The 19,474-nt window shown below is 50.7% G+C and overlaps 1 protein-coding gene across 11 annotated transcripts in view; it reads right to left on the bottom strand.

Annotated features, from left to right (window-relative positions):
- Window positions 1-17,044, bottom strand: part of PUF60 (poly(U) binding splicing factor 60) — a 30,816-nt gene extending 13,772 nt beyond the window's left edge. For 2 of the 11 annotated variants that reach the window (XM_086741400.1, XM_086741403.1), the window contains exons 1-4: window positions 2,827-2,928; window positions 2,061-2,220; window positions 1,822-1,906; window positions 982-1,071 (exon numbers count right to left, since the gene is read on the bottom strand). In XM_086741400.1, coding sequence (XP_086597526.1) covers window positions 982-1,071; window positions 1,822-1,906; window positions 2,061-2,179 — 294 coding nt within the window. In that variant the 5' untranslated portion in view covers window positions 2,180-2,220; window positions 2,827-2,928. Of the gene's footprint in view, window positions 1-981; window positions 1,072-1,421; window positions 1,644-1,821; window positions 1,907-2,060; window positions 2,221-2,826; window positions 2,929-3,254; window positions 5,064-7,978; window positions 8,088-16,935 lie in introns of those variants that run through there. The other 9 variants (XM_086741404.1, XM_086741407.1, XM_086741409.1 and 6 more) reach the window with 7 other exon arrangements.
- Window positions 17,045-19,474: the final 2,430 nt, after the last annotated feature.

The raw sequence follows: 19,474 nt of genomic DNA, 5'->3' as shown, positions 1-19,474 counted from the left end.
AGTTCAGTCTGTTGGAGCTGAGCATACTACGGCTGTTTGTAAAAACTCAAGCAGAGCGGCGGCACAGGGAACCTGCGAGAGAGGCCTCTCCTTCCTTGCCCCTCACTGCCTGGTCCCAAGGACTGTCCAGCGCTGGGACCCTGCAGATTCCAGTCCCACCAGGCCAGGGTGGAGTTGTGCTGCTGCCACTGCCTCAGGAAGCAGGGTCTTCTCCCAGGGGGGGACTCAAGGCAATAGTAACCTCTGCAACCACTGTCGTTGATTCACCCCCAGCATTTAAAAAGGAGCCCCTCAACTAGATCAGACACTCAGAAACACGCACAGCCCTGAAAGGCCAGAGCTGCCTAACGTGGCAAGCACATCCACAGAGATGCTTCAAAAAATACAACATCCCAAAGTCATCATTTTGGGTTTCTTAACTTTCAGTAGAAGGCAGGGACACGTGTTCAAGAAATCTCTGAAGGCAGGGAGATTTAAATCCCAGTTAAGGGTTCTCCCAGTACACAAGCATTCCAACACGAGCAGGAATAGCCAAGGGGACCTCTCTGAAACTGAGGGCAATGGGAAGGGAAATGAGGTAGCACTGCCAATAACACAGCACAGACAGGCACCCTCGCCTCAAGCAGAAGAGATGGTGAAAGGATACTGTTCCCAGTAACCCTAGACACCACCTTAAATGTACATTGAAAGTGAAACCCACAGCAAATTCTTTGGATTCTGGCATTTCAAGAAGCGTTGGCCCAGCCAATGGGAGAGAAACTCTTAAAAATTTACTCTTTGAGCAAATGAAACTTGGGGGCAATTTGTGCAGGTGAGTAAAAGGGGGTTTCTTTAGTGGGCTGAAGACAGTATACTTCAATTTCACTGTGGAGACGTGAGCTCCAGGTAGGCCTCAGGGCTGTGCTCTGGTTCTAAGTGCAAAAAGACCTCCACCTTGTGGGGGAGAGTAAGACAGAAGGAGCATCTCGGAGGGTCTCTCACCTGAAGGTTGGTGAGCTGCTGTTGCTGGTGGGCGATGGTTTGTTTCACCAGCACACTCTTGATACTCTGCTCCATCGCATACTTCTTTGCCTAGAAAGAAATACAGGCTCTGTAATCACAGGACAATACCACAGAGCAGGGACCGACGTTTGAGTTTACACCACAGTTCCCCAGAACCACACAATCGGCTGCCAGTGGAACTTTTCGGCGCTCCAGCCCTAAGCACTAAGGCACTGTACATTAGCCAGTGGCCAACAGCTTAGTAACGCCTTGGTCTGCATCTCGGAGTCGTGAGCCCTGAAATACAGATAATGCTTGAGCAGAGGATTGGATGGACTCAATCTGCAGCAGGCGCAGTGTTAGGAAAGCAGCATGCACTAGACACTTGGCGTTTCCCCTCTTCCGCCCTCTGCCCCTTAGATCCCACCATAGCACCTTACCTGCTGGGACGAGGGCAGGACAGATAGCCTCCTTCAAGTCCTCTCCACTCAGAGAACATCTGGACAAAGAGTTTCTACAAAAGGGAAGGGCCTCCAAATCCCCGTGTCCAGTCTCTCGACTGGGTGCTCCCCCTCTCTTATCACATCTGGCCTGTTCTAGTTCGGAGGACCCACTGCTTTTGCTCACTAAAATGCTCCAGCTCTCCTTTTCTGGTTCCTAGCCTGCAGAAACAAGACTGATTTGTCTTTTTCTTTCAGTCTTCTACAAATTTGACAAAGCCTGAGCTTCACGCCCAGAGATGCTGACATGCAAGGCTCTTTGTCAAGGGAAACCTAATACCCAAATATGTGCCTATTCCCAGGGGAGGGTACAAACACATTCAGCCAACCCCTCAGGCACCTGCTTTCCATGGCTGTACGTGTTTGGGAGGTGCCAGGGAACGGTAGGCTCTAAACCGTGGATTTGAGACGTGTGCTTCGGAAACCTGGAAACGGACAAGGGGATTTACATCTGTCAGCTACGGAGAAGCCAGAGGAAACGAGGCCGTTTCACACTGTGAGCCAAACAACACACACACAAGCAGCTTCACGTTACGGGAACATTCACACGAAGCCTACCTAGAACAACAGTTTACTTGCCTCACCAGAGTACAGAAGACACCTAGCCCACAGTTCCCATACTCCCTGGTTTTGTTCTCTTTCCTCTCTTTTCCAAACTCTGCTCCCCTCTCAGTAAGCCAGGCATCACTCACTCCCATCAGGAAAGTGGGCAAGAAGTCAGCAGTAACCTCCCCACCAGCTGCACAAAATAGGACCAACAACCAGAAATCAGAGCTGGACCGACATTTAATCTAGATTAAAACAGGGTGGCTCAAATGGGTTGAAAATACTTGATGCTGGGTCTCTTTACAACAACATGCGGAAGAGTATAAGGGAAAAACAGAGGTATTCTGTGATGTGTTCTTGTGTGGACAGAATAAAAGAGCAGCTGGAGCATATCAGAAACCTAGTCCTTGTGCATACAGGCTGCTCCTTGCGTTAACTTTCTGGCAGTTCCGTATCGTCTTAGAATTACAACGTGATCTTAAGATGTTATTTACTTATGATTTTGATTTTTTTTTAAATAAAAAACACTCTCCCCACCTCAATAGCAAATTCCACACCATGCTCCCCAAAAAGCATCTATAAACTCTCAACCAAAAGAAGTAATTCTTGGGCGTGAATTTGAAAGTGTGAATCCACACACAGCACGGCCATTATCCCATACATAGTCTTGGTAGGAGAGTTCCCTTTTGTAACATCAGTAACTGATGCTCATTTAAAAAAACAAACGAACAACAAATGAAAAAACCCCAAACAAACCACCAAGGGTGCTACGAAGCAAATTCACATCAAGTTTACTCACTTTCTGGAGAGCTTCCTGTTGTTCTGGTGTGAGGGGAGGAAGCCCCAGCTTAGCTGCTGTGCTTTGTCCATTTTCCATCTTAATGGACTCTGTGCCCTGAGAAAATAGAAAATACTGATGAAAAAACTGTTCTCACAAATGTAACCAACTTCTTCATTCCCAGAAACACAAAGCACCTAATGTGAGAATATCATAGTTAATGAAAAAATCTTCCCAAACGTATTAGTAATTCATAAAAACTTGATGTTCTAGTTAGTCCCTATGGGAGAGCTATCCCATCAACTGCACAACTGATGAACACGCTGGATACTTAAAGAGTTCCCTAATGACCCGATTTTCACTTAAAAGAAAATAAAATAATGCCCAGTCTTCACTCACATCATCGCCATCCTACCTATCAACCGTTAAACTCCGTCAAATGTACCCACCTCCTTTCTCCTTCCATCTCTTCCTATCCTGGTTTGTCACTCTCGGTTTCTCAAGCTCTCTTTTTAAAATCTTCTCTGAAACTCTCCCAAATCTCACATACTGCTCCAGGCGCTGAGTAACAAAGCAGCACTATTCTCGTACTTAGCACGAGAGGCACGCTCCCTGCCCATGCAGATTCCCACTCCAACATCTGAACAGGTCTAGAAAGAAGCCTCTGGGCCGCTGAATGGACTTTTCATTACTTCAGATACATGCGTAGCTCACCAGTGTTAGCCCTTGGGATTTAGGTATCCTACTGACTTCTCTACCTCACGCTCCCGAAGCCCATTCCTGTGAAACACCCGGTCCATCATTCCTACCGCTTTAAGTCACAGGAGGTTTCTCTACGGGATTACCTATCAACCTGGTCTTGGTTAAAGCATCTGCCAACTTGTGTCCGCAGGGTATTATTCTGCGGCATCCCAGAAGCGCCATCACATGATTTCCAGTCAAAATAGGGTTCATCATTAAAAACCTACGAATAGGGGTCTGGTACTCCAGTAACAAAACAAACAAACAAAAGATATAGGTAAGCACTCTGTAACAGCATACTGTAACAGCACAGTATAGAAAAGAGGAATAGACCCATTCAGATGGCAAAACAAATCAGCTCTCCCAGCACAGGAACACAGCTGTCACTTGGAAAGGATACAGTATCAAAGTAATTGGCATTTCAGGAGAAGGAGCAGTGAGTATTCCCACTAATTTGGTTCCCATTCATTCAGAACAATCACTTGCTCATGCTAACGACTTAGATGTTTCCTGTGTGCACAAACATCTCTGAAAGACCACTGATCTTCTCTAGGAAAAAAAAACAATCCTACAGGTATATCAAGATCTTACGAACATAATACCAAAACGCAGAACAACAAAGCTCTGTTTTCTGGCTACATCTGAGGCCTCAGAGAGAACAACATGTCTTTCAGGAGCAAAGGATCCTGCACCATGGCTGCACGCAAATTGCATGTCTGATCGCATCCTCCTTATCCTACCACAAGGCAAAGGGGAACGCACTGATGAGCTGCTGCAACAGCTCTCAACAAGAGGTAACAGAGCTGGCACACACAGTGACAGCAGAGCGATCCAGGTGAGAGCACACACACGTCTGTACGTCCGCTCAAGAGAGCGCCAGCCGGGTTCCTGCACTGTCTACCGCGATAACACTGCAGACAACAGACCAGCCACTCATTTCCTCCAGAATCACAAGTTCCCTACAGTCCAATTTTTCTCTTGCAGTATTTTCATACTTTTTCTCCATACTGATACACAGAATGTTCTCTATGTGGCAGGGAGAAAAAGCGCAAAATAGTTAAGATACTTTAACCACATGAACTCTTTCCACAGGAAGTGACAGCAGCTCAAGCACATTTACATGGCAGTCTCAATTCAGGGTAATAATTTAGATTTTAGAAGTCACTGTGGAAGGAAGAAGTTCAAGAAGTAAACAGCAGCAGACAGGAGAAAAGCAGCAGCTTCTCAGAAGGCACCTTGGCACAGGCGGAGGGTAACAATCCTCAAGTGCTCCCCCTAGAAAGCAGTGGAACGCAGAGCACAAGAGGCCCAAAGCTCAAGGCCTCCCAAGTGTCTGCTTTATCTGCAGGAATTGCAAGTTCTAGCTGTCAGGACGGAAGTTCCACGTGACCAAGACCATTCAGTGCCTCTCAAGAAGTCTGCAGCCCCCAGCTGTATCTGCTGGCCCGTCTGCTCCAGTTGGCCATACACTGGGCGCAGACTGGCATTACAGCACTCAGCACAACAAACCTCCCCGGCTGACAGCCCTACAAGTGTTGGAGGGACTCTGCGCCCACTTTCGCCCCGAGGCAGGGCTGCCAGGAATCCTTTGCCCCAGCTGACTGGGGGGGGGGGGGGGGGGGGGACTGATGCTGAATACTGCTTAGTCAGCTCATTAACCAAAATTCTTATGTTACTCAGTAGGTATGAAGTGCGGTCACATTCCTTTTAAGCCGATAAACCTTCAGTAGTGCATGCAGGAAACTGTTTTTTACAACCTGTCCCAGTGCACACACAACCAGTTTCTTTTCCCCACCATACCACATACTTCCTACCTCGTAACACAGAAAATCCAACATCTGCCATCACACTGCCCAGCCATTCTTTATCTTCAGATCCTCCAGCAATTGTGACAATTGAACTAGAAACTTCTCGTGAGGCAAGCTGGGTTCATCTTCCCAAGAGAATCCTGTCCATTTCTTGTGAGTATGCAGAGCAGGGCTGGTCTGACCGATTCACACGCTGCACCACGAGGGAACTCTATTTTCCTCTCGAATCAGCGCAACAGCGGAAGAAGCAAGAGTGTGACTACAGCACAATGGTCCCATTGTTGGAACCATCCATCTCACAACCTCACCGCCTTCTCAGCTTGTAAGCAGCAGCATATGGACCTGCCTTTGTTGTTCGTGCAAGACCTGCCTGTATCTTCCATCAAAAGCAGAACTAATTTATTCTCCCAACTCAATATTCACCACCAACCGCTTAACATACCGAAATGGACAAATATCCTGATCTGTTTGGGCTGAACAGACCTGTGTCTGTGAACACTACTGGTTTCAGTATAAAAATCATAACGGGAAAAACCTAAGTTCATAGCAGAAACCAAGACTGTAAATATTTCCTTTACCAACTCATAGCGGCCTCCCAGTGCCCAAAGGGGGCTGCAGGAAAGACGGGGAGAGACTCTTCAGCAGGGCCTGGTGTGACAGGACGAGGGGTCATGGTTTCAAAATAGAGGGAGGGAGATTTAGATCAGATATTAGGAAAATATTTTTTACAATGAGGGTGGTGGGGCACTGTCCCAGGGTGCCCAGAGAGGCGGTGGGTGCCCCATCCCTGGAAACGTCCCAGGCCAGGCTGGCCGGGGCTGTGAGCGACCTGATGTGGTTGGAGATGTCCCTGCTCCCGGCAGGGGGGTGGGGCTGGGTGGCCTTTAACGGTCCCTTCCCACCCAAACCCTTCTGTGATTCTAACTGCAAAGTTTCTCCCAGATTAGCCCCTTGTCTCAGTCTCCTGGCGCCTGCAACCTGCACGCTGCGTCCTACCAGGTAACAATGCTTCCTTTGTTCTTCAGTGAGACTCAAGGGCGAGGAGCGGAGCTCACCCACCTTGAAAGTAAAGAGAGCCACAGGATGAGTTTGTGGATGTTCAGAGAAGTATGTCCTAGATCATTCATATTCTATTTTATAGCAACAATTTAGACTTCTGATTTTGTGCATTCAGTCTCAAGTTCGCCATAAGGGGTCTGCGAGCATTGTCTAGGATCAATGAACACAGAGCAGATGCAAAATAAACCCTCCTAACAGAAAAACATATTCTAGAAGCAGCTCAAAGCAGTGCTCTGGAGTTGCAGTTACTTCCCGGCCCCTTCAGATGGGAGTTCATAGCTATGCTGAATAATGCAGGGACCTAAGGGGAACAGAAGTGCAACAAAAGAAAGCAGACACATGAATAACAGAGGTAGCTGGAACCATATCATGGCTGCAAATCAGGAAACTCAAGTGCACGCTACGGATCAGGAGATAATATTGCACAGTCCACATGCAAATCAAAACCAAGCATCAGCAAAGCAATATAGCAATGGTCATCTCTTTGGTACAGGAAGGCTACATCATCTCCAAGATTCATTTTTATTGTGGAATATTAAATTTAAAATAAATAAATAAAATCATTCTTGTTCTTAACCAACTGGCTAAAAAAAAATAAATAAGTTTTTTTTCATCCAGCTCTCCTGGCTCCCCATCCCATTGGTTTACACCTTACATATATGCTCTCATATAGTCAAGTTCAGAGACTCCCCTCGTTTTCTGCCGACAATGTAAAAAGCCCACACATTTTCTATTGCTGTTTCCATTTCCATGCAGCTTTAAAAAATGGAATTATTGCAATTTAGGAGCTATGAGACTTGGGAGAAGAAAAACATAGTGGAAGAGCTAACAAACAACCATTCACAATAAAAAAAAAGCTACTCCATCGATCATAATCTGTTATGATTCTTAAAAATGCAGACTATTGTATATCTACATTTAATGTAATTAGACACTTGAGCTCAAATGGCATAGCTTCCGAAAACTGCGTGACAACATCCAATCTCCGGCACAGAGGGCAAAATCAAAACTAGGGATGACGGAGTGATCTAGAAGTGACAGAGTACCCCAGAAGCCAGACCCAGGCACCACTGGTTGCAAGCTCTTACAACCACACACCCCTCTGGAAAGAAGCCGAAGATACATGCCTTTGCTGATCAGCGGTACAGCTGTGACAAAAACGTGTGATCACGTACCCTGTAAGGCTCAGAGTTCCTTCCAGGATGACTGCCACCCGCAGTTATTCCAGTCCGTTTGAAAAACGACGCATTGTGTGGAATAACCCCAGTCTCTGTCCCCATTCGCAGAGAACAGCGACTACTGCTTCTCTCGCTCCTGGCACCTTAGGATAATGGCACCACCAAGACAAGCTCAGCACGGTTCATCAGAGTCTGCTAGGCAGCGATGTAACAGTACCTGTTGAAAAGCAGGTGCTGCTTTATGCTAAGGCTGGCCACCTTGAAAACTGCCGTATTTAAACACACTGCAACAGCTGGGAGGGAGCAGGAAACACGGGAGAGAAGCTGACAACAGAAGCAGGAGAACAGGAGCTTCTTTTAAAAGAGAAACAAATAGAAACTGTATACCTGTGGCTATGAACATTGCTTCTGAGCGCTGCTTGGCCCTTTAAGGTGGTTTGAACTCCAAGAGTTCAGGCACACTCGTTGGAAATTTATTACATGGCTGAGAACTTCTCTGGAGTATAAACACACACAAGAGAAAGAAAAACACAGAATCTGGTTTATCGTAGGAACCATAACAAGGAAACAACATGAAGATTAAATAAGACAGAGGTGGAAAAAGGCCTGATGAAGTACCTGGGCAGTATACTCAGCTTACTCCTTGCTCTGCCACCCGCCTCTGCGCTTGGGAACCTGTTTTCATCTGCGTATTTTCATACTGCAACGCCTCACACCAGCAGCAAAGCTGGGAGAAGCATCACCAGAGTCCCTGGTCAAAGGCGATGTTTTTACTTGCACAGTAGTTTTTTTTTTCCAGAAAAGGTGGTTCTTTGTGTATAGAAATACATTTACCTATTTTACGCCTATTTACTGTTTAAATCTTTGTAGATTCAGCTGTAAATTCTGTAACTCTGCAAGCCTTTCTGTGCAGGACGACCTTTCACTATTCCTGAATTTCTTTAGCAATACTCTTTTCCCTCCCTTATAGAATACCTTTTTTCCCCTCTCAAATGGGAACAGCAGTGCTAGTGAGTTATTTCTTCTGCTGCTGCTAGCATGTGCAATTAATGTACTGTCAAAATCTAGAGTATGGGGCACGTCCAAGTTTTTTCCACCACCCTAACAGATGTGTTCTATAAAGAACGGGCAGGGATTAAAACCTTTCAAAATGTCATTTTTCTAGAATCTCATGACCAAACTGTTTACATGACTGCGTACCTGGCCAGGAACATCTCTTCCACTTAAATGAACAAGGAGATTCCATGACAAATTTGACTAACATTGCCCAGCAGCATAACATGGTTCTTAGAGCACCAAATTCTATGCAAATCCAACATCTGAAAACACAAGAAGTTTTAAACACGCGCACACAAACGATCTTTGTACCCTTGAAACAATTCCTCATGATACATTTTCACTACATTTGACAAAACTCATCCCTGCTGGATCAGCACTGAGAAACAAAACAATCTCCTAGATGTCACCTTTACATGCAGCATGCTCTCTGCATTATCACTTCTCAGTCACGGAGCCCAGGTGACCTGCACCTCCATTTTCAACTCAAAGAAAGAAAACTGCTGTTCCTGACAAGCTGCAATACAGTGGTGGAACAAATAAATATGACATGATCCTCTTTCTCTTGATTACAAACAGGAAAGCAAGACACAAAAAAACATGTTCCTCCCTCCCAAAAGGGATCACCGCTTTTCCTGACCATCATCTCACCTTCGTATTGACAAATCCTTCAGCTAACCTTTCTCCATTGAAGAACCACACAGTACGTGCAGTGAGAGAGCTTGCACGTCATTTTAACGTGTCCAGAGAAGGGCAACAAAGCTGGTGAGGGGTCTGGAGCACAAGTCTTATGAGGAGCGGCTGAGAGAGTTGGGATTGTTTAGTCTGAAGAAGAGGAGGCTCAGGGGAGACCTCATTGCACTCTATAGCTTCCTAAAGGCAGGTTGTGATGAACAGGGGTTTGGCCTCTTCTTCCAGGCAACAAGCAGGACCCGAGGAAATGGCCACAAGTTGTACCAGAGGAGGTTAAGATTGGACTTGAGGAAAAACTTTTTCTCTCAAAGAGTGGTAAGGCACTGGAAGGGCCTGCCCAGGGAGGTGGTGGAGTCTCCGTCCCTGGCAGTGTTCAAGAGGCGGCTTGATGAGAAGCTACAGGATATGGTTTAGTAGCTGTGGCAGCAATGGTAGTGGGAAGACGGTTGGACTAGATGATCTTATAGGTCCCATCCAACCATGTGATTCTATGATTCTAACAACCACGCTGGGTTCCTCTAAACCACAAGTTCTCTCCACCACTTGCTCTTAGCAGAAGATAGCTCTCTTGCTTTGAGTTGACACCATCGGGCTCCAAAATGACTTCTGCCAATGTGAAATATGATTGAATCTCTGTGTTGAGACTCCCAACACAGTTTATGTCATAGCTAAAAAATGTTTACTGCCGATAGAAAGCTAATGAGATCCAAGGAGGATAAAGGGTGCGTCCCGCACCTGGGATGGACTAAGCCCCTGCAATGGCCCAGGCCGAGGAGCAGCTCTGTGGAGAGGGAAGCAGGGGTCCCAGCGGCCAGCCGGCTGAACAGGAGCCAACCTTCCTTGCTGCCAGAGCGCCCTCGCAACAGCACCCTGGGCTGCAGCAACAGAACGGAACCCCCAGAGCACCCACCCTCCCTCCCCTCAGCACGCCTTAAACCACACCTAGACACCGCATCCCTTCTGGCCCCAACACAAAGTACTGACCAACAGCAGCAGGTCCAGCAAAGGGCCACCGGGACGGCGGAGGGGCCGAAGCACTCGCCCTGCGAGGAGAGGCTGAGGGAATCGGACTGTTTAATCAACGCCCAGGATCGCCACAGCGCCTGTGACGCTGCACGCAAAAGGCCTACGAAGCAGTACGAAGTAACCATCTCTGCAATTTATCCTTTTAGGATGGCATCCTGTAAATGTCTCACAAACAGCAGGTCCAGAACCCGCCACAAGTGCGGACAGAACCCCCCGGGAGGCGAGGGCAAGGAGGAGGCCTGAACCTGCAAAGCAAGAGGCTGCTTGGCCAGACTGACCGCAGGCTGCTCCTCCCTCCCGCTGAGCTGGCAGGCGCTTCACACAACTTCCCCCCAGAATTAACCATCCTGATAGGGAATATTCACAGCGATTTCACCTTAGCCTCATTAAGATGCGAACACATTCAGCAGACAGATCGCTTTTTGTAAATAAGCTAAGAGAGAATCCTGCAGTGACATCCGTGCTCCCCCTAGAACCGCACAAAAGAGCTAAGTGAATTAACTTGGGTTGGTAAAACGTGCTGTCACTGAGGTCACCAACAGAGAACGTGCGCCCCTCCTGCAGGAAACGACGATTATCTAACCCAGCTGTGATCTTAAGAATGCAAAAAGGAAGACAGGCAAGCAATTGCACGAGTGTATTATGTGATGGCAAAAGGGCTAATGATATTAGTGACTGCACAGAAGTAACGCTGCAGCGTTTATATCCTTGGACATGGAACCGGTGAGACAGAGAGAGACGCACCGGATCCATGTTTGGTGCGCATATGTATTTTTAAAATGTCAGGAGTCTGGAAAGGGTGTAAGAAAAACACAGAAGCGATGCAAAAAAGTTCAGAAGACAAGAAATCAGGTGAATACCAAAACAAGAAGCACTGGCATCGTTCTGCAGTGGGGTCACCGAGGGTGAGGAGGCTGCCAGGCGCCAAAGGAGCCTTTGCAACGGGAGGAGAGCAAGGAGCAGTGCCTCCAGCTGTGACACACCGCACCGCTTTCACAGCGCCGATACCAGAGGCAGGGGCACCAAATGCCTTTAACTTTCTGTAGCAAGACATGGACAACGCAATCAGTTAGCACAGGTGATTCCGTCTCTAACACTAAAAGGTACCCATCAAGTTACTGAGACATTTCATCGGAATTACATTAATCACGAATACTGCCGTGAGAATTTTGTGCTGTTGCCCACTCTGTCACCAAAAGCAGCCTACGTAGCCCACTGCACACTACAAACGGATCTGGCTTGCAGCAGTACTACAGAAACGATGAACCGCTCCAAACACGCAAAAGGGATCTGTTCTAACACCCACCTCAGGTCTAAAGAAACGAAGAAACGTATGCAGTCTTGAAGCACCTGGTACTGCTCCTCATAATCTTCACGGGCAACTTAATTACCTGTTCCAGGCTGAGAAAACTTATCCCACAAATACCACAGCTGAGTTCTAGATCTCAAACACAGATACACAACTACTTCCTGTAACACACGACTTCACAGACAAAACTAAGAACAGTCAGCTCCCCTTCCACAGTTAGCAGTATTTGAGGGGCGCCTGTGGCTACTAACACCTCTGTTGGACCTGCCTGCTGCTGCTAATTGCCTTCCTGCTGAACAACACACGGGTGAATTCTTGATGTTCTTCAAAACCCCTCCAAATTCACATGCAATTAGCAAGCTGCAAATACGTTAATCCGCAAAATGTTAAATACTGACAACATCTGTGCAGGATTGCCCTGCAGTGACTCCGATTGCTCTCAATACAGTGGATCTGCTACAGAAAACAATCCTGCAGATGTTTCAGTAAATTATTTGCGTTGCCTGCAGACTCCATGTTCTTAACACCAAAGGCAGCAGCAAGAGTAGTCTAACAACGCAACGGTGAAGCAATTTCTGTAATGTTAGGGGAAGGAAAAAAAAGCTGAAGCTTAAAACTCTGTCCCAGTCAAATCTTCGCCAGACACCCTCCGTCTCTTCCAGCAGCTTCCCTCAGCAAGTACATCAAACGTCTGCTAAGTTTGCCCTCGAAGCAGAATACTACAGTTCCTGATGAGAACCAGATAAAATACTTATTTGCTGGGAAGATAAAGTTTGGATCAGGAGTAGCGTATGGCAGTCCTCTCCTCAACTACATCCCACGCGGGGACACAGGAGGGTACTTCCTTTGCTCTGTGAATTAATCCACATACTCCCACTGACAACTGGGCAGTCCTGAGTGAGCGGCTGTAAATTAAAACCAAAAAAATACCCCATGAAACGAAACAAAACAAAGAAAAGGACCCCTCGGAATTACTGAGTTTGTGTGTGTCCCCAAAAGGTAAACTGCACCACCACGAGCACAGTTTAAGTGCCACTTAAGGACGGTGCCACTCCAGGATCCTGGCCCTAGCTCTGCATGGCCTGGCACGTTCACAAACACAGACACAGCCGACGATCGCTCGGATGCTGGGGCACCAACAGGAAGGAGCACATCCCGTGGATTTTTCCCAAGAGGCAGCTGTAGGCCCAGTAGGGAGCCAGGATCATGAAATAGCTCAGCAACTTGCTTCTCTTCCTCCTGGCCTTCTTTTAAGTAAACCAAGCACGGAGCGCTGCATCAGATGCTCCTGAGGCTGTCCAGGTGCTGAAGAACCTGGGAGCGGGGCGGAAGGTACCGGGCACCGCGCACCTCCATTTTACACGTGCGCATACCGCTCAGGCCGACGGACCGGGCACGCACACGGGCTGCGGGAAGAGAGGAAAACACCTCTTGCGGCTCTGCCATCGGGAGAGAGCCTGCCACACGGGAAATCCGCCTGCACTGCAGGCCGAGGGGCACGGCCTATGGCAACAGCGTGGGGATAACTGATCCAAAAGCAGGGCCTGAGGAAAAGACAGAGGTGAAAGAACACGAACAGGCAGCAGAGCTAATCCACCACAGCAGTACCACCCCGGGTGACACCACGCAGCAGTAGGGACCGGTCAATCAATCAATAGCACCCGGCACCAAGGGAAATTACAGGCGCAGAACTACTTCAGCATAAAGCCTAATTCTACCTAAAATTCAAATGGGAACTAGGGACACTCTTCTCAGTAGCAGGACAGCTAGAAAAAGAGCAGGCTAGGTCAAGAAGTGATGACTCCCATCTTACACTGATCAAGCTGATGCTTTCACCTAAGATGCATTCCACAAATGCTTGCTGACGGGCTCAATGTGAGGTAATTTATGACAACTGACAAGCATACGCTACACTTGAAAAGCATCAAACGCTTTGGAATGTTTGAATTATAATTCGTAAGGCCCAAATCAGTCTGCTTACAAGATGCACTCCTTTTGACCAACAAAAGCCCTCTGCTTCCTATTTTACTTATTTTTTCCCATTTAACTGTTTCCAGTACAACAGTAGAGCCTGTACAGCAAATCCACTTTCAGAAAGTTAGCTGAAAGCAAAATCTAAGTTTATCAAATTCCAGAACTGAGTTCCTCTTAATTGAGGAGGAACGTCATCCTTAATTCTCAAGTTTTTCTAGCCAGCCTTCATGATTTAAATTGTCCCAGAACCAAGCAAATGTTAAAGCTGTTGTGGTAAGACTGCAGAAGCACGGGACTGTCTTTAGGCCGGTTTCCCGGTCACATCATAGAGCAGTCAACTTCTTTCCAGCGTGGGAAGGAAATCCAAAACAGAGAGGCGCACCCGTGTTGCACTTCGAAAGAAAGAAGCCAGGGATCACGCAAAAAGTGCTTCTGGGAACATCGGAATTGGGTCTTCATTTTAAGGACCATTAACACAGAGATCCTGTGTCAATTTTTCAAGCACAGCAAGGCAAAACACACAGCGGCAAAAATGCTGATGAATTAACACGATACTGGATGGACAGGTTCACCTTATTTCCAGCAAGGTGAGAACTAAACTCACATAAAGAACACACAGTTTGTGAAAGACCCTGGAAAAAAAGTGTTTTAACTCATTGTGTGAAGCTAGCAAGAATGAACGTTCTACCTAAGACATTTAACAGTCCTGAAGTTTAAAATGTGTCTTCCAGTCATAATACAAAAGCGCATACTGCATAAAAGCATGCAACACTCAGTCGAGCTGGAATTCCCGCTCCTGGAAGGCCGTCTCTGACACCGTGTTGGTTGCTATTCGTGCCGAGACATCTCCTAGTCTGGGAGCACGTGAAATGAAGAAGCCACTTCCTTCCATCTTGAGGCTTGCATTCTAACACGATCTCTCATCTAACTAATCCTTTTAATTCTCTTGCTCTACGGCCTCTCGTCAAAACACGCTGGATGCAACAGATGCACCAACGGAGATATCGCCCACATTGGCTGTTCTGAATTCTTCTGCAGCCAAACACTGAAGAGCATCACATTCAAAAGGTGCATTTTGTCTGTCGCAGTGCTTGCGCACTTCCTTCCGTCACAGGACTGCTGCTGCCAGCGTCCTGTGCTCACCTACAGGCCATCGCTACCTCCTTGCTCCTGCCGATACAGCCGCCCAGCTCTGAAATGCAACTTCTCGTTCCCGGTGCCCGTTCGACTCTTGCTGCCAGCTCCAAGAACCATGCCAGGTTCACCAGGACTTGCCTGGACTCCACGCAATGCTTCACCTGTACCAGGACTATGACCCTGACCGCGAACGTCCGTTTTAACCCGACAGTGTAAGCCAACAGGTTCAAGCCTGAATGCCTGGTGTTTGAAGGCAATTGAACAAAAACAATAAAACTCCTTACGCTTACTGTTCTCTGCTTAGCTCTTAACAATCCGAATGCCAGATTTCTAGACAGCCAACAACACAGTTTATTTAACAGTGTTGATTAAAGTTGCTTATAATAGCTAATATACGTAGATAAACAGAAACTCAGAAGCAAGGTCTTTATTTATTTCTTTACATTGTAAGGCCCTGATATTTCAGTGTAAACAGACTCGCAACTCTGGCACTCGTCTGTTTGACCAGCCACCGCATCATTTCACTCCCAGGCAGCAAAACCGTGCAGTGGCTGTTGTTATAAAGTTAGCTAATTATCTGGGTTTTGAAATGCATGCGCTGTCATTTTGAAGTACGCATACACCAAACTATACAGCGACAAACGAACTGGCTGAAGCAACGTGCTGTGAAATAAAGGACAAAAGCTACCTTAGCTTTGAGGAAAAACTAAATCCGAGGTCCTCACACGTCCTAGGCAATATACAACTCCCTTGGTTTCCACCACCTTTGGAATTATATTTAACCTCACATACTCACGACTTGAACACTCGTTCCCAGTGTCAACCTGGCAAATCTCCTAACCAAATGAAGTCCTAATTAAGCAAAGATGAGATGGAACACGAAGCGAGTTATCCTCTCCCGATTATGAGCACCAATATTTGTGAATCCAAAAAAGGAATACTGTGAAAGGCAACTCCTTCAGGGTTCAAAGGTAGATCCTCAAAGAAAAACAGAGCAGCTTTGGAACTAACCCATTCGTGAGAGAAGCCCAATATTTTCTATGAAAACAATTATGAGGGAGCAAAAAAAGAAAAGTAGAAAACACAAAAAGGTTAAGAACTATCCTGCCAAAGTACCACCGCAACGGCCGGTCCAACCCAGAACTCCATGTGCTCCCTCCAAACACCACCAGACGCTCAGGAGCCTGGCCAGCCCCTTGCAGCTCTGCACTTACAGCACAGGCTCCCTTCCCCGAGGCCTGGCGCCCGAGAGGCTTCGTGTTACCCTTTTGCACAATTCCACAGTTAGTGAAAAAGAAAAGGACCGGTCCAAGGAAGGCGGAACAGCGCCCTAGGGAAGTACTTTACATTCTTCTATTGAAGGCTAACTCACAAAGAAAACAAACAAGCCTCTGAAACCACAGTGCGTTGTTCTGCCTTCTTACAGCAGCAGTCCATTCAGGAAAGTGCCACAGAACGTTCACGAAAACACAAAGAACTCTTATAAAAATCAGTACAGCCGGGAGCCCTTCGCGAATGCATAAAAGAAGCAATAGGAAACACAAAAATCCCCACCAGCCATCGGGCACCTGACCCGGACCGCACGGTGACCAGCGGCTCACGTCTGCGCCTCGGGCTGCCAGCTCTGGGAGCGAAGAGGCCCTGCTCAACGCTTTTTCAAAGACGCGCAGCTCCGAGCCAATCTTTACTTAAAGCGGATTTCCGAAGCCAGCGACCAGCCCGAAGAGGGAACGCGCGCGGCTGCCAGCAGAGCGACCGCGCCCCCCCACGCTCGCCACACGCCGCCGGTGCCCGAAGGGACAGGGCCCCACGGGCACGCGCAGGCCGCCGCCCCGGGAGCCCCCGCCGGGCCGCCGGCTCCAGCCCGCCCCAGCCCGTCACCCCGCGAGCTCCGGCGGGGCGGCGGCGCCATCGGCCGCAGCAGCGGGACCCTGAGCCACTCGGCCGGGCCGAGCCCAGCTCCCCCGCGCCGCCAGCCCGGCCCGCGGGTCCCCAGCGGGGCCCAAGGCGCACGACGCCCCGCGGGCGAGGCGAGGCGCCCCCGCCCCCTCCGGCCCGGCCAGCGCTGCGCAGAGCGGCGTGCCCGAGCCCGGTGCGCCGGAGCCCGCCGGCCCGGCCGGCCGCGGGAGGGCGGCGGCCGCCCGCTCACCAGGGAGATGGTCGTCGTCGCCGCCATCTTGTCCACCCCGTCGCCAGTCGGTGCGCGCGACTCTCGCGAGAGCCCCGTGGCGCGCGCGAAACGGGAGAGTCTCGCGAGAGCTCCGGCGGCGGCGCGCGGAGGACGTCTCGCGAGAACTGCGGGGGGGGGGGCGGGGGTGCGCGCGCACGTGAGCGGGGCGGGCAGGCCGGCGGCAGCCGCCACCCGCTGCTACCGGTGCCGGGCGGGGCTGGGCGGGGCCCGGGGCTGGGCTGGGCTGGGCTCGGCTCGGCTCGGCGGCAGCCGCCACCCGCTGCTACCGGTGCCGGGCGGGGCTGGGCGGGGCCCGGGGCTGGGCTGGGCTGGGCTCGGCTCGGCTCGGCGGCAGCCGCCACCCGCTGCTACCGGTGCCGGGCGGGGCTGGGCGGGGCCCGGGGCTGGGCTGGGCTGGGCTGGGCTGGGCTGGGCTCGGCTCGGCGGCAGCCGCCACCCGCTGCTACCGGTGCCGGGCGGGGCTGGGCGGGGCCCGGGGCTCGGCTCGGCTCGGCTCGGCTCGGCTCGGCGGCAGCCGCCACCCGCTGCTACCGGTGCCGGGCGGGGCTGGGCGGGGCCCGGGGCTGGGCTGGGCTGGGCTGGGCTGGGCTGGGCTCGGCTCGGCGGCAGCCGCCACCCGCTGCTACCGGTGCCGGGCGGGGCTGGGCGGGGCCCGGGGCTGGGCTGGGCTGGGCCCGGGGCTGGGCTGGGCTCGGCTCGGCGGCAGCCGCCACCCGCTGCTACCGGTGCCGGGCGGGGCTGGGCGCGGGCGGGGCCCGGGGCTCGGCTCGGCGGCCGCGGCCCTCAGTGCCCCGGGCGCCTCTCTGCCCCAGCCCCGGGGGTTCCAGGCCGGGCCGGGGCTGTGCAGGCCCGTGCGGCCCGGCCGTCGCCCCCGGCAGCAGCAGGCGCGGGCCTGGGGAGCGGGAGCCTGCGGCGCTGCCGCCGCTGCACATCGCCCCGGGCCCGGCGAGGGGTCCGGGAGCTGCCGCCGGCTGCAAGCCTGCCCCGTCCTGCGGGCAAAGCCTGTGCCGTACCGTGCCGGAGGCCCTGAACGCGGGGCCCTGGCTGTCCCGGGGTGGGCCGCGGCCGTTACCTGCGCACCCAGAGTTGAGCCCCGTTACTGCTGTGGGCTTCGCTAGGTGCTGCATGTGCAATCTGAGAGCAGATCCAGGACACCCCCGCTGAGAACTGCTGAGTGAAACCTCGCCCCGCAGTCTGGCTTTGTCCCCGGCCCGTCCCCGGTACGCCTGCGTCCCATCTCTTGCAGCCAAACTTAAAGGCAAAGGCAAGGTCTCGCAGTCAGGCGCAGGGGGTCTCTGGCGCAGGGGGTGGAAGTGCCGCTCTGAAACAGGCCCCCAAAAGACAGCACTTCCCGCGGCGGCAGCTCTGCCGTTAGTAAGGGACAGAGACAGGAGCTGTTACACCTCGCACTTAATTAGTTAATCTGGCATGAGAACGTTGCGGCCTTGGCCTCACAGAAGAGACGCAAGCCTAAGGAAAATCCCTGAGAGGTTTACAGATTCTGAAAGCCTATCTTATAAAAGATTTAGTAAGTTCAGGCCAATAAAGCTTACCAAACTCAGTTAAAAGATGACGTCTGATTACTGGTATGATGAGACAGTCTTGCATTGCAAAAGTTCTTTTCATCTAGGACACAAAGGTGCAATACCTGAATGGGAACATAATCCAGCCTGCCTTAGCTCTAGCCTGAATTTAGGTGACAGCAGTTAACCGCTGGAGAACACAGACACGGGATTCCCACAGCATGCAATCTTTAGATACTCTGCTGAAAGGCGCGCGTACCGCAACTACCACGTGGGCAGGGACTGCACTCCTCATGACTGACCCGATCAGACTCGACTGTCAGCGTCTGAGGACGCGTCCCCTTTCCTGTGTGCCGGCACTCCGGAGTCGTCTCTCTGGACTCCATGGAGGGCAGCATGTCCATTCTTGTGCTGGGGCCAGTTCTGTGCAGAAGGGCAAGCGTCCTGCCGGCCACCAAGCTGCGTGTGAGCCAGCAACGCGCCCTTGCGCCAAAGGAGGTCACCGCCATCCTGGGCGGCACCAGGGCAAACCTGGCCAGCGGCCTGAGGGGACTGGTCCTCCCTCCGCTCAGCACTGGTGAGGCCACATCCGGAGTGCTGGATCCAGTGCTGGGCTCCCCAGCACAAGACAGAGGTGGACTTACTGGAGCGAGTCCAGTGAAGGGCCACCAAGATGCTGAGGGGACTGGAGCACCTGTCATAGGTGAGAGCTGGGGCTCTTCAGCCCGGAGAAGACTCGGGGGATCTCATCAATGTGTACAAATATCTGGTGAGAGGGTGGAGGAGGCAATGGGCACAATTTGAAAAATGAGAAATTCCATTGCAACGTAGGAAAACCTTTTTTTTTCCGTGAGAGTGGTGGGGCATGGGAAGAAGTTGTGCCCAGAGAGCCCCCATCTGTGGAGATACTCAAACCTGCTGGACACGGTCCTGGACAACCGGCTTTAGCTGACGCTGCTCGAGCAGAGGGGTGG

The sequence above is a fragment of the Chlamydotis macqueenii genome, chromosome 2 (assembly GCF_036417535.1).
Source record: "Chlamydotis macqueenii isolate bChlMac1 chromosome 2, bChlMac1.mat, whole genome shotgun sequence".
NCBI lineage: Eukaryota > Metazoa > Chordata > Aves > Otidiformes > Otididae > Chlamydotis > Chlamydotis macqueenii.
This window is presented reverse-complemented; position numbering and strand designations above follow the sequence as displayed.